A 10,314-nucleotide genomic window follows, 5' to 3' on the forward strand; every position below is an offset into this window, starting at 1 on the left:
TACAACTTCATTGTAGAAATCTCAATTTTTCCTTCAAGTCAAAATTGATTCTTTCTCAAAAGGTATTACTCACATTAAAGGGAATTCAACATCATAGGTTGGGGTGGGAGGGGGGAACCAAGGAATAAAAGCAACCAATGATTACGTTTTGTGGATTAACAGGAAGAAATAATAACTGTGTGCTGTAGTCTGTGTTTGGACTTGGTTGGTTTTGAATTTCCATAACTAGAGTCATAGAGATGTACAGCATGGAAACAGACTCTTCGGTCCAACCTGTCCATGTCTACCAGATATCCCAACCCAATCTATTCCTACCTGTCAGCACCTGGCCCATATCCCTCCAAACCCTTCCTATTCTTGAAAATAAACCCAGAAGGAATGATTCTGCTCTCTTTCTTTATATAAAGAACTACCTTGGCTTCATTGACATATCATTGGTTCGTTCATGTGAAATTATTACAACCAGCAGGAATTGGTTGATCAAAATCCTATAAAGATAGCTTGTGTGATTTTTTTTTTAAATTTTGCTTGGTGCTCTTTCTTTTGAAAGAGAAAGGGAAAATGCAAGTATTTACACAGATGCATTTGGTTTTCACTACTTTTTTCTGCTTGCTCCCTGTCCAGTAGACACCTTTCTCCAAATAGCTGCTATAATGCATTATCTGCATCAGCAAGTTTCATTTTTAAGAAGTCTTGGTATCATTAGAATTCATAGAATCCCTAGATTCAGCCCAACAAGTCCACACTGGCTCTCCAAAGAACATTCTACTCCGGCTGTCACCCCACCCTATCCCTGCATTTCCCATGGCCAATCCACCTAACCTGCGTGTCTTTGGTCTAAGGGAGGAAAACAGTGCACCCAGACACGGGGAGATTGTGCAAACTCTACACACTGTCCCATGCGGCTAGAATTGAACCTGGGTCCTTGGTGTTGTGAGGCAGCGGTGCTGACCACTGAGCCACTGTACTTTGCATTTAAAGTTTTGCTGCTCTTGGTTCTAGGAGAAACCTTTCTGTCACCTTACCTCCAACAGGGCCAGTAATAAAAAAAATGAATTTCCTTTGGTCCATCTCTTTATACCCATTATACCATTCATTCTTTAACACCAGTACAAGTCAGATGATCTGTTATGATTGGATGGCCCAACTGGATATGATTAAAATCTGAGCTGAACTCATTTGCATCCCTTGGCATTCTCTTGGGTAAGTATGTTGGATGTTGCTGGTATCTCCTCATAAATGCTTTCTAATCAATCTATAAAGCAATGTTATTACACAAGTCTGGAGCACCAGGACTTGCACTCGGGTCTCCTAGTTCGGCTGTTGGGACATTGCTGTTGCACCACAAGAACTTTTTAGCTCTTTCATTATTCTCTGATTTAGTAAATTATCATGTTCAAATTGCTTTTGTAGTTAAATTTGAAGGATAATCTCCTGAGTCCATTTGGATCGGAGGTTTAGAAAATTACCAGATTCCTCCTGCCTTAGGGGTATGCCCTATTTTGGAAACACCAGTGTGTGTGAATACTTGTCAGCTATCCCAAACATTCCAAAAAAGAGGGCATCAGTTGGGCACTATCCAGTTGAAGTTTTAATTTTACATTAGAAATGCATCCTGCTTAGAGTAATCTCCTGATCCAACACTAGAGGGTGATCTGACCAAACAGAAACAAAAGGCTAAAGCTGGAGCTGTATCAAAATGGTTGGTTCAAGTTAGCTTTAGTGTCAGGTGAATAAGGTGTTTTGTATATTGAAGATTAAATGTTTTGCCATGAAGAACAGGCTACTGTTCCTAAAGCAGCAGCATTGTACAAATTTCTTGATTTAATAATGCTATAAATTTGAGTTGGTGACATAAAACCATGGTCTGGTTTCTTTGACAGTTAAGTTGTCAATTAGATCCAGATGTATAATCTGGTAGAACCATTCAGTAGTTTCTGCACGGAGTAGGCAAGATCTGACACATGAAGGGGTATGTTGACCTAAGTAGTATTTATCAGTGTAAATGGGAACATGGATGTTAATTGGACAGTAATAATGCAATTTAAACAATGTTGCCTTTCACTTGAAGAGCATGCTAAAAGATGGGAAATGTCAGTGCATCATTAATAGGATTATATTCCTCTTTCCTGAAGGCCATCTTGTCACCTGCATGAGATATAACTTTTTTTGTGTGGGCTAAGTAGCCAGACAGTTATTGTGGGTACCATGATCCTCCTCTGAGCAAGCTACAGGCATTAGCTTTGAATTATCTTAGGCTTAAGTCTGGTTAGGGTCAGGCACATAGATAGTGGGATTATCTCTGAATTACTTTTTTCCCCCTTTTTGACGATATTGGATTTGAAGGAAGATGTGAATTTTACATATTCTGCAACTCCAAAATCAATCTGGTAACACAAGCTAGTGTGCAGGATGCAACACAATTTGATTCTTGCTAGTTTGGTATTCCATCTTTCTTAGGTGATACTGGCTAATTAAATTCTGTGATCTATGACCACTTCTGTCTTCAGTTTGAAGTAGATGTATTATCTGACCTAGAATCCCTACAGTGTGGAGCCAGGTTCTTCAGCCCAACAAGTCCACACTGACCTTCCGAAGAGTAACCCACCATGATCCGTTCTCCCACCCAATATTTACCCCAGACTAATGAACCTAACCTACACGTCCCTGAACACTATGGGCAATTTAGCATGTCCAACTCGCCTAACCTGCACATCTTTGGATTGTGGGAGTAAACCGGAGCGCAAGGAGGAAACCCACACAGACACTGGGAGAGTGTGCAAACACCACACAGAGTTGCCCGAGGTTGGAATCGAACCTGGGACCTGGTACTGTGGTAGCAGTGCTAACCACTGAGGCACCGTGCTGCCCCAACAGAACAGAATGACCTAATCAGTCATTCCAAATAACTGTGACAAATCATTATAGGTAATTTTTGATTAGAATTTCATTTCTCCAAATAGTAAAAAGCAATGCTTTTTCTTGCCTTAATTCTGTCATATTTTATAAACTTGATTCAAATACACATTCTGAAGAATTGTTAAATATACTTCCTATATACAGCAGTAGTTGTAATAGATTGCAGTCATTGCCAAGAACTAAATACACATGATCATTTCTAATGTTTATGGGTGATGCTCTTTCAGTTCTTAGTGGAAGTTGTAATTAAATCTGTTATACGAAGTGGCATTTAACTGTTTTGAACAATCTTTGTCCATTGCTGTTTTTAAATCTGAACATTAATTAAGCTTCAAGTTGGGGATTCCATAGTAATATCTGCATCAACCCTTCAGTAGCCATAAAGATGCTTTTACACTTGGTTAGTTCTAGTTACAGGAATGCAGTGTCCCTTGTTGTAAAGCAGAAGCTGAATTTATAGTTTGTGTGGAATGTGACTGCAAGAGGGATGGATCTCTAGAATTCAAGTAAAATAGGTTCCATGCCTATGGGGAGATTATATCACAAAGTTGTTCTACCTATTATTACCTTGTTGGCTGTTTCTATTCAATAAGTAGAATGATCCTTTGATTTTAGTAATAGTTTGTTGTTGTAATTCTTGAAGACATTCTGCATTTGCCCTTTCTGTTGGAACAAAATCAAGATAACATTGTGACAGCTTCAGTTCGAAAGCTTCTTCTATTGACTTGATTAAAACAGTTCAAATCGAATTTCCAAATTTTTCTCACTGTGACCTCATTAAGGTTTGAAAATTGTTGCAACCCTTCGGTGAGAATTGAGAGAGCAGGGCCCTGTTCACGGGGATACAGCTGTCATAACTCTGTCCAAGTTCCATGGTGGCCAGAGCTTGTGCCCCCTGACCCTGACAAACAAAACTGAGTGAAGAGCACATTTTTTGCAGAATTGCATTTTTGGGATTTACTATATAAAATTAATTCTAAAATAATAGCAGATTACAAAGGAAGTGCATTATTTTGGATCCTAACAAAGGATGTTTATTTTGTAAACAGCATCTTATTATAATATTGCAATGTCAGTGACATTCTGTACAATTTTAAAGAAAACATGTTTTGAGATATTTTGTAAGTTGCCATCTTTGCTTGCTGATGCTTCAGGATTTGTTGTCGGTAGCCATTAGCCCTCATTATTTGTTAACTGGCTGAGTGCCAAGACTGTGCTTCAGATGGGTGAAACTAGTGAGCCATGGGGCATGTATTCAATAAGGAGTTATAGTGAACTTAAACCACATCATCTGGTGTAAATACAAAACTGCTGCCAGAAACCCCAAGGCTAATGTAAAAATGGACGGACTGCCAAGCATTAGAAAAACCTGAGATTTATCATAGTGTTCTTTTCTTCGAAGCAAACTTTATTGTGTTAACCATGACTTCTACAAAAAAAGTAGGTTTAAGGTGTAACCACTTAAACTGGTAAGTGTTGAGATAAGTCTGTGTTTGATGAATGAAAGTCCTCTGTGCAACGCGTGTGGGTTCTTGGCAGACTGCCATGTCTTTGGGGAGTGTTGAGATTATTGATGACATAGAACACTCGTACTCTTGGCATGTACAGTTGATTCAAACTGGCAAAAGAATTGGTGCCTGGAGAATCAGCATTTTTATATTCTGCTCACTTACACAATAGGGAATTATTTATGTGGAGCACCTGTTCAGCATGAGTTATATAATGACTATTGTAGGTTGTTTTTCATTTTTCAAAAGCTGTCTGGTCATTTATTAGGGATATAAAACTGCTCATGCAATTATGTGATTGAGAGTTATATTTTGTGGATAACTGAAGCTGGATTATTTATTTTCAGATGACCATAGAGGCTGAATTTTACATTTTGAATATGCAAATTGGCTTATAATTTCATTTGTTTTTTGCTGTATCCATGTACATAATTAATCTATGAATTTTTTTGAAATGACTTTAGTTTTCTAACTGTCTCCAAAAAAATACTCATGACCATGTAAAATTCTGCTGTAGGCATATTCTACACTTGAACCTGAACACTGTCATTTGGCAACTTGACCAGGAAACAACAAAGAAGGACTTGAACTAATTCACCTTAATTAGCAGGAGATATCAATGGCAACTTCAGATCTCATTGTCTGCCAGTATTGTCTCCATTTTTTCTCCTCTGCTAAGTTGTAAAGACAAATCACATTTGCAGCCTTAGAAATCTGAGATTTTGCTCCACTCTGGATTGTATAGTTATATATCCATTTACTCATTGTACAGCCCTTTAGTTTGAAGTCATCTTGAAGGTTGAAGCTATTAAGAGCAAAATCATGCAGCCTGTAAGTAGTAAAACTGGAAATGGGGTGGTTTGCAAAATTGGAAATGGGGCTTTGCAAGATATTTATGTTGAGCACGAGCTTCTATCATTTGCCCAAATGCATCATACACCATCACATTACCATCTAACTGTTGCTGTATTTGGCAGAAGGGTTGGTTATAGACCAAAGTGATATTTCTGTGGAGCTTTGGACCCTAGCAGGAGTAGTATTTGTATATTAATTACAATTTGATTAAAATTGTTTTTCTTCATTTGTGGGACATGAGCATAACTGGCTGGGCCAACATTTATTGTCCATCTCCTAGTTGCCCTTAAGGTGGTGGTGAGCTGCCTTCTTGAATCACAGCAGTCAATGTGCTATAGGTAGATCCACAATGCCTTTAAGGAAGGAACTTCAGGATATTGACCCAGTGACAAGTGAAGCGACGGTGATGTATTTCCAAGTCTGGATAGTGAGTGGCTTTGAGGGGAACTTAGAGGTGGTGGCATTCCCATGTATTTGCTGCCCTTGTCCTTCTGGATGGAAGTGGTCATAGGTTTGGAAGGTGCTGTCTGACGATCTTTGAATTTCCACAGTGCATCTTGCAGATAGTAGGACAGTGCTGGGAATTGGTAGTGGAGGGAGTGAAAGGGATGTGGTACTAATCAAGTGGGCACCTTTGCCCTGGCTGGTGTCAAACTGCTTGAGTGTTGAAGCTGCACATGTCCAGGCAAGTGGGGAGTATTCCATCACTGTCCTGACTTGTGCCTTGTAGATGGTGGGCAGGCTGTAGGGAGTCAGGAGTTGGGTTACTAATTGCAGCATTCCCAGCCTCTGACCTGTTCTTGTGGCCATTGTGTTTATATGACTTGTTCAGTTGCATTTATTGCTGCTGCATGAATGAATGCAGCGTTAAGATTATTTTGGTGTTCTGGAATTCAAGTTAGCAAAAATATGTAAGGAAATTCTGCTTGTTCTCACAGATGTCGGAGTCATCTAAAATGTCAAATTTATGTAAATTGTCCTACTTCCGTCAAACTAAAGTTTAGAATTAAGTAGAAAAGTTGGAGAACACAACTCCTGTGAAGAAAAACTAACAGAGCAAGTGACTAAACTTAAGCTGTATGCTGAATAAATCTCTTTTCTCTTCCTAAATGTTATTGACCTTAAAATTGTCTTCTGTAGTCTGGAACTTTAACAATAAGCGCACTCAGTTCATCCATGTCATTGACTTGTGGGGTTAATCTTTAGCATGTCAGTAGTTTAAAAGTTTCCTTCCACACCTCCCTCTTAATTAATCCTTTTTACTGTAAACAAAACTAGAACGGACCATATGAAATGTGGAATATAATTAAATTACTTTGCCAGGTGATCGCTTCAGGTTCTTTCCCAGGTAGCCAACATATATTTGGACTGATCAAATCGGGTATGTCCAAACTTTAAGATGTATTTATCTTTTTCAAATGGTCAATTATCTGTTTCTTGCAATGTCCCATAATTAATGGCAGAAGTAATGTCACCATGGGGAGGCAAATACTCAAGCTACACATTGAGCTTTTAACCAGTTTTTGATGAAACAAAGAAAATGTAAGACTTGGTTTGTCTCTATCAAATTCATTAAATAATGCCAGCTTATTTTGTAAGTGACAAAATGGGAAATGAACTCATTCTAATTGAGTAACAGTGGTAAAACTTGAGAAATTCATTTTGTGGTGAATCCATTCAGTGCTATGTTGAAGACCTGGTTGTGATCTAGATCATTTTCTTAGGCAGAATTAATGGACTTCTAAAATATGCTTCAGTACAGTACTTTGGTATTTACTAGGATGAAAATGCTTAGGTGATGTTTACAAAATTCTACTGACAATTTCCATGTGTTGAATTCATTCCATGTATGCCACTTTGTAACTTTATTTTCTCTCTCTTCAAGGCAAATGGAATCAAAATTGGACCGCAGCACGCTGCTACCAATGCGTCACATTCAGGCAGCCATGGAGGGCAACAGGCTGGTGGAGGTTGCTGTTGAGATTGCTCAGTTATCTATCTGCTTGATTTGGGCCTATTACCTTTTCACCCTCTCCTACACCAGTCCAAAACATGAAGCCATTAATATATGGTTTATATAATAGGAGATATCTGGGAAGTCCTTCATAAACCTTGTAAAACTTGTCGTACATACTGTTCTCAGCAGAAAGCTAATATTTGCTTAGACAGGATTTGAAAATTGTACTCTTACCTATTTACAGTTTTTTTTTCTGGTTGTTCTTTTGCCTACTTTGCCCTTGACTACAAAATGAATTGTATTAAACACTACAAATCACATCTGAATATTTTAATTGTGTGGGTTAAAATTCCTATTACTGTTATTGTTTCATAACATTAAACTGTAAAAGCTGTCAAATTTCAAATGCTGTGGAGAATCGCTAGAGGACTGTTTTAATTCTGTATTTATCATCCACTTTGTGTATATATAGTTCAAATACAAGCTTGGGGCGTATGTTGGCCAAGCTGAAACCCCTTCATAGTTAAGCAGACCATCAGTGTCTTCTAAACTACTTCAGCTTAAAATGCCAGTATTGTTCTAGACTAAAGCTTTGTCTATTGAGTTTGAGATGGTTTGACTTTTGGTCTCAATACTACATGCTTTCCCTCCCCATGCTACCACCGCAACCTTAAGTCCGTAACACGCAAATGTAACTCCTGGTAAATGTACATTGTTAGAAATTTCATATCATCTGTTTTAATGCCAAATTGTCTATTTCGCTTCTTTAGAGCATCCCAACACAAATGGATCAGTGGTTTGCCTTAAAGAATAGCTTAAGATTAAAACAAATGGCAGCTGAAAGAAAGTTATTTTGTTTTATGTTTGGGATGGTGCATTAAAAAAAGTAGATCTTTTTTCTCATTACACAATACATTTTTATCTGCATGTATTTCTTTGATTAGTAAATTTAAACACTAGCTTTAAAATTAGATGTAAAAGTGGTGTAAAGCATTTCTTTCATTGTAGTCTATTCTGTTTTCAGTGAAGATTTGTTTATTGTACAGGGGTGATAAACTTAATAAACCTGCCAAAATGAAACAACCTGACAAACTGAACAGGCTATAGTTCTGTGAACCCAAATCTATACACAGTCAATAAGGTATTGTTTATAAGCCAAGACTCTTTAAATTGAATGGTGGTCTTAAACGTTAAATGAGCTTGTCATTTTTTCATACTAGCAAATATGGCTTTAATTTTGGACAATTTTTTAATTCTACTGGAAAGTGCTTGGCTAATCAGCAAAGCTGGTTTAAGATAAACGAGCAGTGAGGAAGCAGTATATTGAAGTGAATGAGGTAAAATTACAATGATATGGTTGCCAATAAGAACATATTCAATGACACTGATCTCTAGTTAGAAATGTCACTCCTTACAACAGCATCTGCATGATTCTGTTTTCAATTTGAAAAAAGAAAAGCAGTTCCAGAACTGCTGACAACCGTACTAAGGTTGTCGGCATTTAATATTGCCCTAGGGTGCTGTTCAGTTAAGGCCTTTTGCCTGCTATGGTGTTCACATCTGTCACTTATTCAAATGCAGGTAAGTGAATGTAGCCAAAGGCTGCTAACGTTTTCGAGTAGGATCATTAAAATATTATGCTATGGTTTGTTTTTTTAACCACGCTACAAATCAGTATAAAAAGGTAAATATTTTAGCATCTAATGCATTTTGTTCTGTTAAAACATCATGGAATTTCAGATGTTGCTGAGACTTCGCAAAATCTTACATCCATAAGAGCTGCTTCAATGTCCTCTCACCATGCAAGTTTTTAAACTGTAAATTAATGCTCAAATAATTTTGTTTGAAACATGGAGAAAAGGAAAGAAGAAATCTTGAATTCTGCTTGATTTTGGGAGAGTGCTGAGTGGATACAAGGTGTCTATCCTTTGCTCTCAAAGTATCATTCATTAAATTTTAATTGTGACTTCTTCAGTGTTCCAGTATTGAAAAGATTGGATTTGGCTGTGCTATCCCTATCATATTTAATTTCTGGTTTGCTCCTTGTGGAAATGCTTCCTTCTGGAAGCAAAGTAATTCTTTCTGTCCCACACTCAAATTATTATAATAGGTACCATTTTTGTCCCATTTTACAAATTGTGAAATGTTTTGTTTTCCAAGTGACGTCACCTAGTGGTGTGACTAGCTGTAGAAAAGTAACCCCTACAAGATTTCCAGTTGTCTAGTAATCTACTGCTGGTACAGGAAGGCTGGGGTTCCGTGTCGTGAACTTTTGGTGGAGTATCTTGTTAACATTTGCTGTCATTAACCACTTGTAATATTCTGTACAAGTAAGAGTTCACATTGATGTAACTTATTAAAAACTGTTCAAATTCATAATTGCCATTACCCAAAGTTCATGTTGAGAGAAGCTGTAACTAATTCGCAATCTATTTATGGATTTTGAGTTTTCTATCTAATAGTTATTGAGACATTGGTCTCTCAGGAAGCCAAATGTAGTTCTGCTTTGAGTTAAACTTTGTAAACTGAGGGTTATAAAATACAATATATAGGATTCAGGTCAGGTGCGAAATTGTAGATTTTTAAGTGTTGAACAGTAGTTTTCTTAAATTCATATGAATCACCACCTGAGGTAATACCTGGAAAACTGGGGTATGTGGTTAAGGGTGAAATTATTTGAAAGTAATGCATTGCATACTTCTCACACTGTCATCTTTAGTCATATTATTGAATTAAAGATCATGTGTATCTTTGAAAGTGCTCAAGTATCACTGTTTAGTGGATTGTGTTAATTGTACATAAAGTTCAGTCTTGGGAAATAATTCCATGTGATGCCAAGCCCTTATTGTATGAAAGTCTGCAATAGTAAACTGGCTTCAAACATTACCTTTGCAGTTTGAATGGTGGTGGACAATTAAATAACTAACCCAAAAAAAGCATCCTCTATGATGGAGGAGGCACGCAAATCAGTACCAAAACCATTCCACCACCATGGATGCTAATCTTTGCCAGTTTGATTTATTTCACTTGCTATCAAAAAACAACTAAACACCGATAGAACAAAGGCTGAGTTCT

At 37.4% G+C, this 10,314-nt stretch overlaps 1 protein-coding gene across 1 annotated transcript in view; it reads left to right on the forward strand.

The window, feature by feature from the left end:
* rab2a (RAB2A, member RAS oncogene family) overlaps positions 1 to 9,996 on the forward strand; it is an 89,718-nt gene extending 79,722 nt beyond the window's left edge. Inside the window, exon 8 of the mRNA XM_043689313.2 lies at positions 7,168 to 9,996. Within this exon, the coding sequence (XP_043545248.1) occupies positions 7,168 to 7,263 (96 nt within the window). The 3' untranslated portion in view covers positions 7,264 to 9,996. The remainder of the gene's footprint in view (positions 1 to 7,167) is intronic.
* The last annotated feature ends 318 nt before the right edge of the window (positions 9,997 to 10,314 follow it).

The sequence above is a fragment of the Chiloscyllium plagiosum genome, unplaced genomic scaffold (assembly GCF_037043375.1).
Source record: "Chiloscyllium plagiosum isolate Xiang-an unplaced genomic scaffold, Cpla_swu_hap1 HiC_scaffold_4, whole genome shotgun sequence".
In the NCBI taxonomy this organism is placed as follows: domain Eukaryota; kingdom Metazoa; phylum Chordata; class Chondrichthyes; order Orectolobiformes; family Hemiscylliidae; genus Chiloscyllium; species Chiloscyllium plagiosum.